The following is a 19346-nucleotide window of genomic DNA, read 5'->3' on the forward strand; positions in this document are numbered from 1 at the left end:
ATACACTTAGAGGGGTCCCGGACAAATTTTGTAAAAAGTCAACGAAAAAGTCAACGGTCAACCCTAAAAAGTCAATCGAGCCGCCCCAGCAGTCAACTACATTAAAACTTCACTAAATTGACTCCGGGCATAGAAATTAGCCTAGGAGAGTTTCCGAAAAAAATTCGAAAAAGTCAACAGAATGAATATTCTGAGTCTATTTCAGAAATGGGCGGGGCAGGGTTAATGGGCCAAAGGCTTAGGCCACCCATAGATTAGGTTTTTGGGCCTTTCTCTTTTTTCTTTATTTTTTCTTCATAGGATCAAGTTGACCCATTAGCCTCGCAGGTTGTACCCATCGAACTCAGAGGAAGAAGAAGGCCGAATTCATAGGATTTGGCTTAAAGACTTCCTAAGCTCCAATTTGGGTTCGAAACTTACCCAAAACTAGCATATAATATATGCAACTGAAGCTTACAACATGAGGGATAGGAATATGCCATCAAGAGGTCAAGCCATGATCGGAGAAGACCGAAAAAGTCTGTAAAGCTTGGGTTTCTCACCAAAAAAAACTAGGGAAAGGCATCCCCATGTGGTTTCTGTGTTCAAGTATTGTCATTCATCTCAAAACTACTCCAAAGTTAACCAAACAGAATCTACTAGATTTTAAAGGGTTTTTGGACGTTACCATCACTAAAATCGACGAGATCTTCATCGGGAACCACAGCTCCTTGCTGTAGCTTTTTGGCTTGACGGTAGCAGCTGGGTTCTCGAGGTGGCTGCCCAAACAAGGTGTTTGCAATGGTTTTTCACTCTTAGTGGGTTGAAAATAAGGAGGGATGGTGGTCTGGGTAGCTCACCGGAGGAAGGGTGTGGTGGTGGCGGGCGTTGTTGTTGTTGTTGTCAAGGAGAGATTACAGGATAGGTGAGGGAGACAGAGCTAAGAGAGAGAGAGAGAGAGAGAGAGGGGGGGAATGAGAGGTATAGAGGAAGAATAAGTGCCGAGAGAGAAATGGAGAGCTTGGGTGAGTGTGAGCCCCACGGTATGGAAATATTAATAAAGTAATAAAAATACCCCTTAAAAATTTATTAAAATAATGATATATTAATATAAAATTTTGAATAAATATACAAAATATAAAATAGAAGTTTTTTACAAAAGTATTTTCGGACTCGTAGTTCCATAAAATCTTCACCGTAACTTTGATTTTGATTCCGCTTACGCATACACGTTCGTACAGTCAAGTACTTCGAGAATTTGGTGAAATAATGCTTCGTACGCCTTACTTTATGTTGGTCAACGAAGGTCAATAATCTGGCCACTAAGGGCATTTTTGTCAATTCACTCTTTTAAAATTAATAAAATCGTAAAATTACGGACGAGTTGTTACAATCTACCCACCTTAAAAAAATTTCATCCCCGAAATTTGAAATAAGTTGCTATATAAAAGTAGTGAAAAGATAGCAGAAAAATATAATATGTAAAGAAGATATCAAGTTAGAGCGGTTGCATAAAAGAGAATGTCATTATGTATCGATCGAAGTGCAATGATTCCTCTTTCATGCCTCCAAACTCATACTTTCCTTCTCCTTCAGTACAAAACTATAATATAAAACCTTTATAAAAACATGAAGTCAAAAATAGATATATAATAACATAATGTTAAAAATACCTATATAAAAATGTAAATTTAAAATAATTGTACTGAAATTAAAAATGAAAATAGAAAGTTTTTAACCTACACATTCATAGCGTCACGTACTCTGAGAATAAGCGTGTAGTATCTTTGGGTCAAGCCCAAACAATAAAATAATAAATAAATAAAATACTAACGTAGACTGGCCTAATTGTCCACTTGCTTAACGAATCTAACAAATAAGTTATCAATATTACAGTCTGCAGCCTGCAATACGGACAACTCACCATTGTCACAATAAGCAAGCAAATAATTCCCAATGGTGCAATATTACCATCTTGCCCCCCATTGGGAAATACGCATAAATCAATCGAATAACGCATCGATTGTGCTCACATACTACCCTCTTGGGTGACAATGTCAATAGCATGCAATTTCCTGAATTGCAATCTCAATCCTTCGAACACCTGTTCGCAATACTTTTCTATCAATCAAGTGTTGTGCATAGAATCTTTACACAATGCCTCAAATGGTGCCATCCCCAAAATTGAAATTGTAACATGCAACTCAAATAAAGATAAATGTCTGTCATAACCATACTAAGTCTGCAAAACGAACAAAACACAACATGTACACTAAGATCTGATGATGAAATGTGGTATTGAACAAAAACTTAGTACTCATGGCCATCAAGTAGGCTTCCCAAGACTTGGAAGTGAAACGCGCATCACAGTGAGATACAGTAGTGACATGCACACCATGTAACCAAACAATGTATTTCATAACGCCTAAGCGAGCAGATTCATACGAATTTCTCTCGAATTTAGCAAAAAACTATGTCGAGAAGGCTAAAAGAACACTTAAGAATTTGAGGGTCAAAACAAGTTCATCAAATCTAGAATACAAGGTAACTAAAATTAATGGATGATATCTCACTACAATGATAGCTTCCGAGAGATTCAATCACCAACAATAAAGATTCGTTCAACAAAGTATTAGTTAGGTGATTGAGGAATTAGTGGTTACAACTAAAATTTCAAGGTCTGAGCGATTCTCCTAGATAGTCTGTCTACTTCAAAAAAAAATACGAAGTGCAATAGGGGAGGCACGTACCCAAGGTTGACTGAAATGCTTTCCAGCACAAGGAGGTGAATAGGGAATCACAGTCAGAGTAGATGCTAATCGAAACATCACAAAATCTGATAAGTTCAAGGATGAGAAATTTTGATAAGTGGTCTAAAATTTAGTCCCTCTAGACCAATGAAAAGTAAGCTGACTTGTCAAGTCGGTCGATAATCATCGAAACATCATCACAATCTCTACATGTATAAGATACCTCGTACAGGGAGCTTATGGTGATATTTCCCATCTCTATTTAGATACAGGGAGTGATTATAACCACTCGAACGATTTCGTGATGATTCGTTAGTAACGTCAATTCAATGCTCATGAATTCTAACTGAAATAGGATAGGACATGCTGAAAATGTTCAAGGGTAGATATGTTTTTTGATACGGTAAACAATAATTACGTTTGCACAACTGGGGTAATACACGATAATGTAATCGTAAACATTGATTTGGTTCTTCTATCGTCGCTGTCAAAAATTTATTTCCTTTCAAATGAAGATGTATTTGAGAGATCTAAGGTTAGTAAAGATTTTGGACACATTTCTCTAGAGAAGTGTTGCCCAGTTTTCAAGTAAAAATGGTAGATGTTGAATCTAAGTCGGGAGTAAAGTAATTCACTTCATGTGGTCCCAATCGCCAGTAGACATGTTCAAGACTCCATTATGCTACATCAGTATGCAGCCAAATCATTCAAAGGAAACATCATCATGGATTTTGTAATTATCGATGTCATTGAAAGGTGTAAGAATAATGCTCGGGAAGAGACAACACTTCAGTTGTCAGAAATTTTATTCATATTCAACATTACAAACTAAACTAACTTTCCTCGATCGACAAGTGAGGAAAAAAAACACTATTGTAGAAAAAAAAATCATTAACAAACTGTCGATAAAATCGACAAGGTGAAGGATATCTCAAATTTCACAACACTTTGTGAGGATTCCAACTTTCTTCCGCTACAACCTTTTAGGGAAAAGAAAAGAGTATCGTCTGTTGAGATCACGTCTCCCAACAAAAGTACCAATCTAAACAAAATTTACATTTGAAGACTTTGGTATAAAGCTGACTGTTGGTATTTAGAGAAATTGATTTCGTTGCTAGAGTAGGTAAGGAAGTCATTGACAAGACTACTATGAATTTGTCAGGCTACAAAAGAAAACTCGGGCTCCAAAAGTTGGTCGGAGAGACCACCAACTCGAAGTAAGGGTTAACGGTATCGTCACCCGATTGCGTTGCTAAAATCGAGGTACAATCCTAAGGTTCAGTTTTTCGCCTTTGCGGATAGGTTTGGGGTTCCTAAGATAAAGTGTTTCGTTGGGTAAATTCCTAATTGATAAGTTTTGTAACTAATTTTTCTCAATGACGTCGGAGTTGTTCAAGAAGATGCAAGGAAAAATGGTGTAATACTAGAAAGTGGATTGATGGTGTACTTCACTTCACAATTTAGTAATATCCCAAATAAAATTTTGGGAAATGATGCCAAAGATATTCGTCCTCAAAACGTACTATCCTACTTCCCTTCCATACGACACGTACTAATAGGTCTTCATGGCTTTCTCGATACTCAAATTGCTCTTACAATGGGAAATTAACTCGTGCTTCAGATTCTAATGTTTACCTATGAAAGTAGTAAAAAAGGTGACTGGTCAAAGAGGTTTTGGTTACCTAGATGGGGGATAAAGTTTAAACAACTACGAGTTTACTGTTCTTCTACAAGGCTTGCTCCTAAGTTTCCATGATTATAATTTATTCGGCTAAGGTAGTCATTGTTAATCATTCTATCAATCGTACTGCTAATTAACGCATTTAAGATATATTGATATTGTTCGTTATCTTAAAATTGTGAACTGCATTCTAGCACAAAGTTATCATTTCCAGATACTAGCATGTGTCCGGTATCAAAAATCATATTGCCTGAATACCTGTTGACAGTTCCTAGATATCATAAGATATCGTCAATTAGTAGTGCCACCGTAGGCTGATTACAGGTTAACGCCCACTCGAGTGGATGGTTCTGAATGATTGGTAAGGAATTGATCCTATGAGTTAGTTTCGTTGGTTTTATGGAAAAATATTTACTACTCTGGGATTTCTACTAACCGTAGGTGTAACAACTCGTAGTCCCAAGCCTATACTCATCGAAATGACGAGTACAACATCGAAAGAAATTCTGGGAATTAGTGTTGGTTGAAATGTCCAAAGGCCGGAAAAGGAATTTGCTAATAACCTACCTTGGAATGAACTTAAAGGGATTTGATATTCCTCCTGAAGATTCAGAATTATAATTAGTGTGCATGAGAAAAGTAGTGTTATCAGGGACCAAAAGTGATTGTCCCCCAGATGTTCTTCCACCGAGTGCTGCCATTTTAGCACCACATTGTCACTCGAGATATTTTTGGAAATTTCAACAAAAAGAAAACTTTATAGGAATTCCAATAGGTGGTATACTAACATGTGTTGCCAAGGAATCAAAACTATTTATGATTTCCTATCTCGAAAGGGAAGGTAGAAATGACTAGATGGTAGTGGAACTGATTAGTAAAACTCTGGTGGCACACAATTACCGATACATTAGCCCTGCTTCAAGGCTAACAACCAATTCCAAGTCAGGATTTTCCTTGGCAGGGAGGTTCTTCGTTTAAGTCTAGAGGCAATCACCAAAATGTTCTTCTAGAAGGTCGACAAGTCATCTAAGTAACCCAAAACTTAGGAAAACCTCACATGTTTTTTGTATTCGATGAGGTGGCAAGATTCAACAATTAGGTTCAAGAACCGAGAATGCTTACATCACGCATGTGATGAACGCAATACTGCCTAAAGTTATGCTCTGATACCAAGCAGATAACATAAATATAGTCATGCCATAGTAATTCGATAATCCTAGTTAACATAATATTATTCATAGCCGTAAATCTAGCTAAGGCATCCTATAGGATTTATAATGATTTCCTAATTCTCATCATTACGACATTTCGTATAAATGTTAGTTTAATTATGGCACCACCTAGAAAATTCGTTATTAGATGTATATATGGAAACTACACTAATATATATAAGAAAAAGACCCACTCACAGATACTTGAGAAGTCATAATCGTTCAAACGAGAGAAGTCAGAGTCTCCAATAATAATCGCACCTAAGCATAATAATGGGACCTATTAGTAAAACTCAACTAAAACGGTTAAATTTGGGAAAACGGACTACAGATTTGAAGTTAGGGTATCAAAATACACTAAGAGGGGTCCTAGACAAATTTTGAAAAAAGTTAATGAAAAAGTCAACAGTCAAGCCTAAAAAGTCAACTGAGCCGCCTCGGCGATCAACTACGTTAAAACTTTAGAATTTCACTAAACAGACTTGGGGTGTCGAAATTAGCCTAGGAGAGTTTCCAAAATTTTTTTGAAAAAGTCAACAAAAGGAATATTCCAGAATATTTTGAGCTCATTTCATAAATAGGCTGGGTAAGGTTAACGGGCCAAAGGCTTGGGCCGGCCTATGGATCAGGTTTTTGGGGCCTTTCTCTTATTTTTTTCTTTCTACATCGGGTCAAGTTTACCCATTGGGCTCGCGAGTTGTACCCGCCGGACCCAAGAGGAAGAAGAAGGTCAGATTCGTAGGATTTGGCTGAGAGACCTCCTAAGCTCCAATTTGGGTTCGAAACTTACCTAAAACTAGCATATAATATATGGAACTGAAGCTTGCGATATGAGGATGATGAGAGAAGACCAAAAAAAGTCTACAAAGGTCTGGTTTCTTGTCGGAAAAATGGGGAGAGGCATCCTAGCGCTACTTCTGCTTTCAAACATTGTCATTCATCTCAAAACTACTCCAAATGTACACCAAAACACAATCTACTAGATTTTAAAGGGTTTTTGGATGTTACCAACACTAAAATCGATGAGATCTTCGTCAGGAAACCATAACTTCTTGTCGGAGCTCCTTGGCTTGATGATAGTAGCTAGGTTCTCGGGGTTGCTGCTCAGGCAAGGTGTTTGCAGTGGTTTCGCACTCATGGTGGGTTGAAGACGAGGAAGGAGGGTGTTCTGGGTAGTTCACTGGAAGAAGGGTGTGGTGGTGGCAGCCGTTGTTGTTGTCAGGGAGAGCTTACAGAAGACGTGAGGGAGACAGAGCTGAGAGAGAGAGGGAGAGAGGAATGAGAGGTAGAGGGGAAGAACAAGTGGCAAGAGAAGAGTGGAGAGCTTGGGTGAGTATGGGCCCCACGGGCCAGAAATATTAATAAAATAATAAAAATATCTCTTTAAAAATTATAAAAATAATGATATTTTTTTATTTTTGGTCAAACGATGGATTTTGTTAGATTAAATGTTAAATTAGCCTTCGACAAGGTTTGAACCCATGCCATTATGCCATTATGCAAAGGCTCAACACCTTTCCACCACTGTGGTAAAGGGTGACTAGCAAAATAATGATATATTAATATAAAAAATTTGAATAAATATACAAAATATAAAATAGTAGTTTTTACAAAAGTATTTTCGGATTCGTAGTTCCGTAAAATCTTCATCGTAACTCCCATTGTTATTCTGCTTGCGTTTACACGTTCGTACTGTCGAGTGCTTCGAGAATTTGGTGAAATAATGTTTCGTACGTCTCACTATACGCTGGTCAACGAAGGTCAACAATCTCACCACTAAGGGAATTTTCATCAATTCACTCTTTTAAAATTAATAAAATCATAAAATTAGGGATGGGTAGTTACAGTTCTTGTATAAAAGAAATCTAATAAAATCATTACGTAAAAATAATTACCCCCCCCCAACACACACATATATAATATATAATCTTTTTTTTTAATACAGATTGTGCATGGGCTAAAGTTATTTGGCAACATTTTATTCCACCTCGACTATCTATTATGGCTCGGTGGCTTTTTCATGATAAACTTCCTAATGAAGGTGCACTACAACGATGTGGAATTTCTTTGGCGTCCATTTGTTGTTTATGTCAGAATTCTAAAGAATCTACTATTCATCTTTTCTTCGATTGTTGGATATCTAGGCAGCTTTGGAGGTGGTTAGCATGTCAATTTGGTACCTATTTGCCTTTTTTAGATTCTTTGGCTGTTTTTTTAGATGCTTACGTACGTAAGCCCTTCTCCAAACAATTGCATAAGCTTTGGATTTTTGCTATCTTTCTACTATTTCAACTATTTGGAAAGCTCAGAATTTTTTTGCTAGACTTGAATTGATTTCATAAAACCAACTATTTTGTGGTCTAAGGCTAAACAACCAGAATAAGCACAAAATAATTGCATTTTGAGAGTTATGTGCAAAATTTGAAGGTCATTATATCAAAACACACCACAATGAGAATGAAAATAACTCCAAAACAAACCCAAATGTATGGAATTGGATCCATTCTAAAACATATTGTCTAGAGCCTAGGAATAAAAAAAATGGTGCTTTAGGTTTTGGCCCTTACAACTCATTATTTCTAAATAAAAACTCATCTATCTTTAAAGATCCAGTTTAAGCCCAAATTTAAAAATTTGCAAACATATGGGAACACTATTGACCTATTAATACAATTTATTTACATTCATGCCACTCATACTTTATGGTCCCTTTTCCAAATTCCCAAATTTATGCCAAATTAAAAGTAGTAGAAAAAGTGAAATAAAATGTAAAAAGTGTTTGCATTAACCGTATCCATGTCAAACTAGAAATGTAGTTTTTTTTTTTTTTTTCGTGATATATTTTGTAGCAATTTTACCCATATTAATTGGTAGGTAAATTAGTTTGTTCCAATTATTTTAAAAAAAAATACTACACCTATGTTATATATTTTGAATCAAATAACATTCATCTAACTTGTAAGTAAATTATTTTTGATGTATTGTTATATATGTGAGACACGTTTTGTTGTTGTATAAACATGAGTGGAACATAATATTGTTGATTTTATACATCAAACTGCATTTCTTTTGTTATAGGTAAATTATTTTCCATGTACAAGTACTTATGTTAGGCATGTTTTGTTGTTGGTACATACAATATTTTGTATCATTGTAAAGAAAGATATTACATTACACCCATGGTATAATTGTTGTGATAGCCCGTCCCTGATTTTAAGAGTTTTTAAAGTTTTAATACAAGATTTTACAAAAATGTAATTTGAGGTACGCGCATTATTCGAGGTTAATAGTCGTGTCGTGCCATCTAAGATTTGTTTTCTTGACATATCCTCGTAGTACTCGTCGCTATGGAAGTGTGGGTGCAGACGGTTCGTGATTTGGAGTTATAATGAAAAAGATTTTAAAGTTTGAAGTTTAGGCATTTTATGAATTTTATTATAAAAATTTGGTGTGCCATTTGGATGGCCCAGATTAAAGGAAAGCTGAAATGGATGGCTCGGATGTAAGGGAAAGAAAATAAAAATAAAAAGATGAAAGAAGATTTTGTATGTGTATGTATGTGTGCGTGACTGGTGAAAAAGAAGAAGTAAGGAGCAGGTTGGGCAAAACTGCCCAACCAAAGAAGAGGCAGGAGCTCCGGGACAGACCAGGGAGAGAGACTGGCGAATGGGGAGAAGAGAGGAGACCAGCCAATCGGAACAGAGAAAGGAGGAAAGGAGAGAGGGCGAGAAGCGGAGGAGAGAAGGAAGAAAACGGGTCTTCACCCGCGACCCGTTTCGACCCGCGACACCCACACCCAAATTTCGACGCTTTTCACCCATTTTTCCGATGCATTGAGCCAAACAACTACTCCTAATCATCTTATATGCCTTCCCTCTATCATTTCCATATCAAATTTGAGGAGATTAGGTGTGAGTTTGGATGAAAATACCCACGGGTGCCGCGAGCTTCATGTTCAAAATTCTCCTATGTTTGAAGCAAATTCTTCCAATTGCCACCACCCATAGCTTCCTCTTAAGGCCTAGAGCAAAGCCCAAGCATTGGTTGGGACGGCGGAATTGATTTGAGGACGAATTGGAACTCACCCATTTCTAAGGTTCTTCACGGGTTTGATGGAATTGGAGCCTTTCCAGGCCAAATTGGCCTTGGCCACAGGTATGAAGTTTACTCTACTCATTGAGATCTTCATTTCTGTAAATTTTGGTAATTTTTGGAAATAGTTGGATTTTTCCGACGAGCCGAGGCGGCCAACCGCCACCCACGGCGGCACCTGGCCAGTGGACCGCCAATGTTATTTTTAAGCTATATTTGATGTCCTAAGTTCAGTTTTGATAGTGGATTAACGTTGGTTGATCAATTGGACTTAATGTCGATACGATTCATGGTTAGGCCAAAAGGCAAATCGACGATCCAACCGTCGGATCCTCACCAAACTTTAATAAGTAGTAGTAAGTAATATTTGAGGATTATAGGAACTTACGGATCGGGAGTCCGATTTACGGATCTTTCGAAATTGGAGTTGTAAGTTCATAATATAGAATGTTAACCGTCACTTAGTTTTGGCAATTGACGGAAATTCAACCGTTGGATGGCAATGAAATTTTTGGATGTTGTCCTAGAGGTATATTTTAGATCTCTGGAAGTTTCAGATCGGAAATCTGAGTTGCAGATCTTCCGAATCGATCTACGTAGTGACTTGTTTTATATAAGTTATATTCTATCGATATGATTTCTGAGGCATGTCTTGATGATTATTCTAGGCACCGATCGTCATGACGCCTTGATGTGTTGTGCTAGGGAGTTGTAGGGCGAACTCCAGGTGAGTGGGCAGTTTTGTTTTCTGTATATATATCTATATAAATGAGATTTCTTCCCAAAAAATCAATTTAAGTGAAATGCGATATGAAATGCCATGCAAAATATATGCCTATTTATTTATGCATTAGTAATTGCATACATGCATGATTGGTGCTGCGGACGCATAGGTAAGTGCCAGGTAAGTTCATAAATTTAATTATGTAATTGTTCAGTTGATATGATGGAAAGCTCATAAACCTGCACTAGGGTGATTGTGATTTGATAGAGATGATTCAGGCCTGTACATATATAGTCACCCCCGCACCATACGCTCACAATTGGATCCAATTTAGGTGCCCAGTCGTACAGACCATTAGAGGTGGTTCCGATTCGTAGGTGACTAGCGATTTATCGCATAGCTATCAGGGGAGGATAGTGTGAGCATAACTATATTCACCCAGTCGTACAGACCTTTCCAAGGGTTCCGACTCATGTGCAGTGTAGTGCTGTACAGGTCACTTGCGATGACTCCGGCTAGATTGATTGATGAGAGTGATTATGAGCTATAGTTCAGCCGTACAGGCCACTATAGGTGGATCCGATTGACATATTATTTTTCATGAGCTATTTATATGTTTTGTTGAGATATTTTGGCATGACATATAATTCACATACCACTACTTCTAAGCTTGGTTTTGAGATAAGTATACGTATCACATATTTCTGGGAAAGTATACGGGTTTTACAACGAAGGGTTAGCGTTTTGGCAATGTGATGATTTTTTGAAAAACTTTGTTTTACTGACCCACTCAACTTTGTTTTGCGCCCCTCCAGGTTCAAGATAACAGAGCTTTGGTGGCCTCGAGGAATCCAACGGTGTTCTAACAGAATTCACAAAAGTAGGACTCACTCTCGGGTGTTACATCATAGTAATTGTATCTTTAAAGCTTTTGAATTGTGTAAATGGTTACGTCACTCTTACGTGACGGCCAGTATACCCTCCTTCGGGACGGGGTGTGTCAATTGTTGTAGGTAAATTATTGGAAATTAATTTGTAGTTAGGTAATGAACATTTTGCATCATTAGAAAGGAACATTTCAAATAGTAGGTAGGTAAATTAATTTGTTCTAATTATATATAAAAAAAATTACACTACACCTAGTTATATTTAATTTTTCCAATTATTAAAAAAAATTATACTACACCCAGCCAAATAACATTTATCTAACTTGTAGGTAAATTATTTTTCATGTATTGTTTAGCACGTTTTATTGTTGTATAAACATGGGTGTAACATAGTATTTTTAATACTATGCATCGAACTACATTTCTTCTTAATATAGGTAAATTATTTTTCATGTATTAGTACATATATTAGGCACGTTTTGTTGTTGGTATAAACATTATTTTGCATCATTGTAAAAAGGAGATATTATATTACACCCATGGTATAATTGTTGTAGGTAAATTAATGTGCATGTAGATAATGAAATACAATGTTCTAATATATTAATAAAAAAAGGATAAATTTAAATGTATTCAAGAGTAGGGTGAAAAAAACTGAATCGAATAGTTTTATGAAAATTCAAAGCCTTTCTAAAAAATTAATATGCAATAAATTTTTAACATTAATGTCTTTTTTTTTTCTTGTTGCAAAATCATTTACTCTCTCCCTACAATTAATTGTCTACATCAAATATGTAATAGGGGTATTTTAGGCATGTGAAAAATGTAAAATGTGTAAAGTAAAATGAAATTAATGAATTTGCTTATGTGGATCCTAGTCATTGGGTTTTCTTTGAGTAAAAAAGTTATGTAGGGTCTTATATGAAGAAAATTTAGTTGGAATGGGTAAAATCATATTTTCAGTAAAAAAATCTAGACCATACAAATTGAATTCGACAATTCTGATTAATTCATCTCGCTGACCTACCTCACACAAACTAATGACTTTGATTTCTTTTCCACTCAAATTAAAAACTCAGATTTTTTTATTCCTAAACTCCAAACACTAAGGTCCGGAGTAGATCAAATTTCAAAAGTATGATTCCAAAACTAAATTGAGCCGTCGTCCAATTAAACAATCCACAAATAAATAAAAAAAGATTTGATCAAAATATCTGAACCAAACAAATCAAAAGTAATCAATGCTCATCACACGATTCACAAGCCACATACGGTACGTGGGCCTATTTTATGCTCTGTCCAAGAGCCCAGACGATGATTCTCTTTCAATTCTTTTTTGTGAGGATTCAAAGAACCTTCATATTTTAATCATTAATCGTATATCATGTGGACAATTTTCGTTAGTTATTATTTATATTTTATTTTAAATAGTAAAATTAAAATGATTTCTAACTACATGATGTACAATAAATGATTAAGATGTGAGGATCCCTAACAATTTAAATCAGGATCCAAATCCCCAAATACGACATGTTGTTACATAAGAGAGGGACCGAGCCCAGTGAGTGAGTGGAGAGCACCAACGAGGCTAAACCACACAATCCGGGTTGCGATGCAATCAAGCATTGGGAGTACGCTGTTAAGTCTAACAGCCACGTTTCTCCGGCGTTACCGTTTCTCAAAGCCGCTGTCGTCGACTCTCTTTCCATCTTCACCCTTCTCTTCGTCTTCTTCAGCTCCGAGAAGCTCCGCCGACACCTCGGCCAAGGACTCGACGGGCAGTGAGTTGACTCGGTTGGCGACGGTGGTGGAGAGCTGCGACTACGAGCACTGGCTCGTGGTCACGGAGCCTCCTAAGGGTGAGAGAGGGAGAGAGGAATGAGAGGTAGAGGGGAAGAACAAGTGGCAAGAGACGAGTGGAGAGCTTGGGTGAGTATGGGCCCCACGGGTCAGAAATATTAATAAAATAATAAAAATATCTCTTTAAAACTTATAAAAATAATGATATTTTTTTATTTTTGGTCAAACGATGGATTTTATTAGATTAAATGTTAAATTGGCCTTCGACAAGGTTTAAACCCATGTCATTATGCCATTATGTAAGGGCTCAACACCTTTCCACCACTATGGTAAAGGGTGACTTGCAAAATAATGATATATTAATATAAAAATTTTGAATAAATATACAAAGTATAAAATAGTAGTTTTTACAAAAGTATTTTCGGATTCGTAGTTCCGTAAAATCTTCATCGTAACTCCCATTGTTATTCTGCTTGCGTTTACACGTTCGTACTGTCGAGTACTTCGAGAATTTGGTGAAATAATGTTTCATACGTCTCACTATACAATGGTCAACGAAGGTCAACAATCTCACCACTAAGGGCATTTTCGTCAATTCACTCTTTTAAAATTAATAAAATCGTAAAATTAGGGACGGGTAGTTACAGTTCTTGTATAAAAGAAATCTAATAAAATCATTACGTAAAAATAATTACCCCCCCCAACACACACATATATAATATATAATCTTTTTTTTTAATACGGAGTATTACAATTTTCCTTTTTTTAATACGGATCGTGCTTGGGCTAAAGTTATTTGGCGACATTTTATTCCACCTCGACTATCTATTTTGGCTTGGTGACTTTTTCATGATAAACTTCCTACTGAAGGTGCACTACAATGATGTGGAATTTCTTTGGCGTCCATTTGTTGTTTATGTCAAAATTCTGAAGAATCTACTATTCATCTTTTCTTTGGTTGTCGGATATCTAGGCAGCTTTGGAGGTGGTTAGCATGTCAATTTGGTACCTATTTGCCTTTTTTAGATTCTTTGGCTGTTTTTTGAGATGCTTACGTACGTAAGCCCTTCTCCAAACAATTGCATAAGCGTTTACCAAAAAAAAAAAAATTGCATAAGCTCTAGATTTTTGCTATCTTTCTACTATTTCAACTATTTGGAAAGCTCAAAATAAGTTTATTTTTTAGGCTCACCCAATATATTTTCATCGCCTTTGCATGATTATGTACTATGGGATTGTGCGTGGTAGGAAGTTTATTCCTAATTACTCTCAGGGTTTTGACACATGTATCGTTTCTTCTTTGGGGATCCAACTTATTCCTCGCAAGGCGCCGACTGTTCTTCCTATGCTTTGGTCTTCTCCTTGGTTTTCTTGGATTAAACTTAATACAGAAGGTTTTTCTAAAGGAAATCCTAGTCCTGCTGCTAGTGGAAGAGTTTTCAAGGATCGTCATGGTCAATTTCTTGGCAATTTCTGCTAGAGATCGATCATCCAACTCTTTCTTTGCGGAATTATCAACAATTGTTATTGGTATAGAGTTTCCATATCAGTTGGGTTGGCATTGTCTTTGGTTGGAAAGTGACTCTTCTAGTGTTATTTTTGCTCTCCAATCAACTTATTTTGTTCCTCCTTGGGCTCTTCGTACACAATGGTCTATTTGTTTAGACCGTATTTGGAAGGTGGCTTTCTACACCTCTGACATATATCGTGAGGGAAACGTTGCTAAGGAAAATTTTGCTAACATGGGCTTGTCTTCTCCAACTTTGGTATGGCATGATTCCCCTCAGGTGGCGGCTTGTGCTAATTTGATTTTAGACTATACTGGCTTCCGCTTCTCAAATTAATGTGCACATTGGCATATAGGCTTGTATGACTTTCTTATTTTCTTTTCTTAACTTGTGATGTTGCTTGATCTATTTTGTGGGTTTAGACCTTTTAGGTTTGGCTTTAGAGGAGTTAGGTTTTATGTCCCCCCTCTTTTCCCTGTATCATTATTGTTTTCATTTCTAGAAAGGTAAGGTTTATGTCCCCCCTTCTTTTTCATGTATTTTTTCCCCTTTTTTCTTTTACTAAGGGGTTAGGTTTATGTCCCCCCAATTAGGTGTAACCTTTTTTTTTTCATTATCAATAAAATTCCCTCGTACCGTCGAGGTTTACCAAAAAAAAAAACATTTACAAGGCTATAATTCTAAACATGGTTATGTTTAGCCGTTTCGGTTGGAGATGACCATATAGGCCTTTTTCAAGCATGTATTTTTCCTTTCTCTACTATACTCTGCTTGGAGAATCTCCTCCATTCCTGTCACCCCTTTAAAATGTCATGATTGAGATAGAACAGATCAAAATGGAAAAAAATCTAATATCCCCTTATGTGTATAGAGTTTTTTATCGTTAGATTTTCTATTAAACATTCAATGATTAAAATTTAAACGGCTTAAAAATTTCGGTGTATGCATAGAATACAACTGAGCATATTAGAAAATCTCTCAAAACTATACCACAAGTAGCACTGTCGAGCTTGGGATTCTCGAGTCCGAAAGCTTAAATTGATATTCTTGCATTACATGGTTTCACATGAACATACTAAAAACAATACCAGTAATCGATGTCATAAACAATTTTTTTTGGCTAGACTTGAATTGATTTCATAAAACCAACTATTTTGTGGTCTAAAGCTAAACAACCAGAATAAGCACAAAATAATTGCATTTTGAGAGTTCTGTGCAAAATTTGATGGTCATTATATCAAAACACACCACAATGAGAATGAAAATAACTCCAAATTATTATAGTTTTCCCAAACAAAAGAAAAGGCAACTCCAAAACTAAAACAACTGCAACTCCACAAATAAAGTATAAAACAAAAATTGATCAAAACAAACCCAAAATTATGGAATTGGATCCATTCTAAAACATACTGTCTAGAGCCTAGGAATAAAAAAATCTAGACTATACAAATTGAATTCGACAATTTTGATTAATTCATCTCGCTGACCTACCTCACACAAACTAACGACTTTGATTTCTTTTCCACACAAATAAAAAAATCAGATTTTTTTATTCCTAAACTCCAAACACTAAGGTCCGGAGTGGATCAAATTTCCAAAGTATGATTCCAAAACTAAATTGAGCCCACATCCAATTAAACCCTCCACAAATAAATAAATAAAAGATTTGATCAAAATATCTGAACCAAACAAATCAAAAGTAATCAATGCTCATCACACGATTCACAAGCCACATACGGTACGTGGGCCTATTTTATGCTCTGTCCAAGAGCCCAGACGATGATTCTCTTTCAATTCTTTTTTGTGAGGATTCAAAGAACTTTCATATTTTAATTAGAGACACTTTGGATTCGGTCCCTAGCTATCAATATTCTTTGATTGAAACCTTCTTAGTTTTTAGTTTTTGATTGAGGTCTCTGACATTAATGTAATAATGTAAGTTACTATATTTTTTAATTAAAAATTAAAAATTGAAATTTGTAATTGTTTATATTAATGAGATTTTAAATAAAACCCATAATTTATGGGATTAAAATAATAAAATATAAATTATACTCTCTATTATATTGTGTGTGTGTGTGTATATACATATATGTATGGGTACATTAACCAAAATTAACAAAAAAAGTTATTGTACCAAAACATGGATGCATTCTCAAATCAACGAAAAGGAATGTACCCATATAAGTTTAAACATGGATTAAAAATTTTGAATGGATTTTATATTAAAAAAAGAGTACATTTTACATATAACAAATTGATATAATTGAGAATGGGTACATTTAAGATTTAAAAAATTGAAAAATTATACGAATGGGTACATTTAAGATTAAAAAATTGAGAATCTTTTTATATATAAAAAAAAAACTAATAGGTACAAACTTAATTTAATTTAATTTTTCATTATTTTGGAAATGTTTGAATTGAAAATTAATTAGAAGTTTAATAGAGGTGTGAGTATTAAACCCTAAATTAATTACTAATTTTTATATTAAAAAATTATATAATAAACAAGTAAATTCATTATCACATTAATGCTAGGGACTTGAATCAAAATTTGAGAACTAATAAGGTCTTGGTCAATGAACAGTAAAAACTAGGGACCGGATACTAATTTTTCCCTTTAATTATTAATCGTATATCATGTGGAAAATTTTCGTTAGTTATTATTTATATTTTATTTTAAATAGTAAAATTAAAATGATTTCTAACTACATGATGTACAATAAATGATTAAGATGTGAGGATCCCTAACAATTTAAATCAGGATCCAAATCCCCAAATACGACATGTCGTTAAATAAGAGAGGGACCGAGCCCAGTGAGTGAGTGGAGAGCACCAACGAGGCTAAACCACACAATCCGGGTTGCGATGCGATCAAGCATTGGGAGTACGCCGTTAAGTCTAACAGCCACGTTTCTCCGGCGTTACCGTTTCTCAAAGCCGCTGTCGTCGACTCTCTTTCCATCTTCACCCTTCTCTTCGTCTTCTTCAGCTCCGAGAAGCTCCGCCGACACCTCGGCCAAGGACTCGACGGGCAGTGAGTTGACTCGGTTGGCGACGGTGGTGGAGGGCTGCGACTACGAGCACTGGCTCGTGGTCACGGAGCCTCCTAAGGGTTACCGACTTCGCGACGAGATCATCAGTGGCTACATCCAAACCCTAGCCACCGCCCTCGGAAGGTAAAACTTGAATACACTTTCCGGATTAGCGGATTTAGGTTGTAAAGTTCAAACTTGAAGTACATTTGAAACACTTTATACTTTCAGAAATTGGCCGAAATATTTATTTTCCAAATTTCAATTGATTAGTTTTTTGTAGATATTATATCGTCAATATTTGATCGCTATGTGGTTGATATTTGATCGCTGTATTGTTGAAATTTGATTTTAATCAGCTCAACAGCAGTTTTGATGGGTCATTTTTGTAAATTTTCCTTACACTTGCATTGTTTGGTCCCAGATACAAGTATGTATCTGGGACCGATCGTTATTACTATTATATATACACATATAATGGTATATCTTATGGATTTGTTTGATAAACTTAGTGTCGGTGATAATTGTAGTGAAGAGGAGGCAAAGAAGTCAATTTACTCTGTTTCGACAAAGTACTACTTTGCATTTGGCTGCAAAGTCCCAGAGGATTTGACTTCAAAGATAAAATGTAACTTTCTTCACAACTATTTCAATTTTCTTTTTGTTTAGGTTTTGAATTTGGTTTAAACATGATTGAATTGTTTGCAGCTCTGCCTAATGTGAGATGGGTTCTCCCAGATTCTTACTTATGTCATGGTGAAAATGACTATGGAGGTATTCTTTCTTGCTTTTTTTCTTCACTTCTTCAACTTCTGAGCCTAGGACGTGCTTAGTGTGTGAATACAAAGATTCACTTTAATGCCGTGTTTAGTTACAACTTACAAGCCGACCCTTAAATGAATAGAGAGGACGTTCGAGAACGTTGATTTGAAATATTATGATGTTTATATGAGTCATTCCAAATAAATGCCAGGTTACTCATCAAGAAGAATTAGAATGTAAGCTGCCAACATATAGCATACCGTCCCCAAGGAAATTTTTATTCCATGTTTCCCTAGGTAATCAATCTGCATTTCTGAACATGTTCTTGGTTCTGGACAGGAGAACCTTTAGTTGAAGGGGTTGCTGTTCAATATGATGAAAAGTATCACGCAGACTGGGTGCGTGATGAAAAATACAAGGCTTAATCACACCTATGGCCCCTGGATTAGCACTCTCGGCCACTTAATCTGGGTGTGTGACTTTCGTTCAAAATGGACCGTCTGAGGTCATCTCTGGGGTCATAAGTCTTCAAGCTAAACCTAGTTCTAGCTTAAGCATTCCCACTCAAATCTAGCTAGAAGTTGCAGTGCATTTTTGTAACCCTAACCCTTTTCTAACCCTACTTGGTTCAAATTGGGGATGGGATGGATGTACACAATTATGAATATACATCGAACTTTTCTCATTTTTTGATCATCAGTATGAGTTTCCGTATTATTATATTATTAACTTTGTATCGTTTTGCTTGTTCATCAACCTGGTCACACGACATTAATACAAATGAGTAGACCCGAAAACGAGCCGGGACCCTTGCGGGTTGCTTACTGTGGTCATAAGCAATATATATATATATATTGCATTTTTCGATTAAAAGTTTGTAATCAGTTCTATTTGTGCATTATATTGCATTTTTC

The 19346-nt window shown here is 35.9% G+C and overlaps 1 protein-coding gene across 1 annotated transcript; it reads left to right on the forward strand.

The window, feature by feature from the left end:
- Positions 1-17440: 17440 nt before the first annotated feature.
- LOC126610010 (multiple organellar RNA editing factor 7, mitochondrial-like) lies at positions 17441-19117 on the forward strand. The gene is made up of 4 exons (XM_050277979.1): positions 17441-17814; positions 18201-18298; positions 18379-18444; positions 18772-19117. Exons 1-4 carry the CDS (start codon positions 17504-17506, stop codon positions 18855-18857), a joined length of 561 nt encoding a protein of 186 aa, XP_050133936.1. The 5' UTR covers positions 17441-17503; the 3' UTR covers positions 18858-19117.
- The last annotated feature ends 229 nt before the right edge of the window (positions 19118-19346 follow it).

The sequence above is a fragment of the Malus sylvestris genome, chromosome 17, assembly GCF_916048215.2.
Source record: "Malus sylvestris chromosome 17, drMalSylv7.2, whole genome shotgun sequence".
Classification (NCBI taxonomy): Eukaryota; Viridiplantae; Streptophyta; class Magnoliopsida; order Rosales; family Rosaceae; genus Malus; species Malus sylvestris.

Coding starts and splice junctions, on each gene's coding strand:
- LOC126610010 (XM_050277979.1), top strand. CDS start 17,504: ATGCGATCAAGCATTGGGAGTACGCCGTTAAGTCTAACAGCCACGTTT. Junction 18,299..18,378: donor TTTGACTTCAAAGATAAAAT/GTAACTTTCTTC, acceptor AATTGTTTGCAG/CTCTGCCTAATGTGAGATGG. Junction 18,445..18,771: donor TGGTGAAAATGACTATGGAG/GTATTCTTTCTT, acceptor GGTTCTGGACAG/GAGAACCTTTAGTTGAAGGG.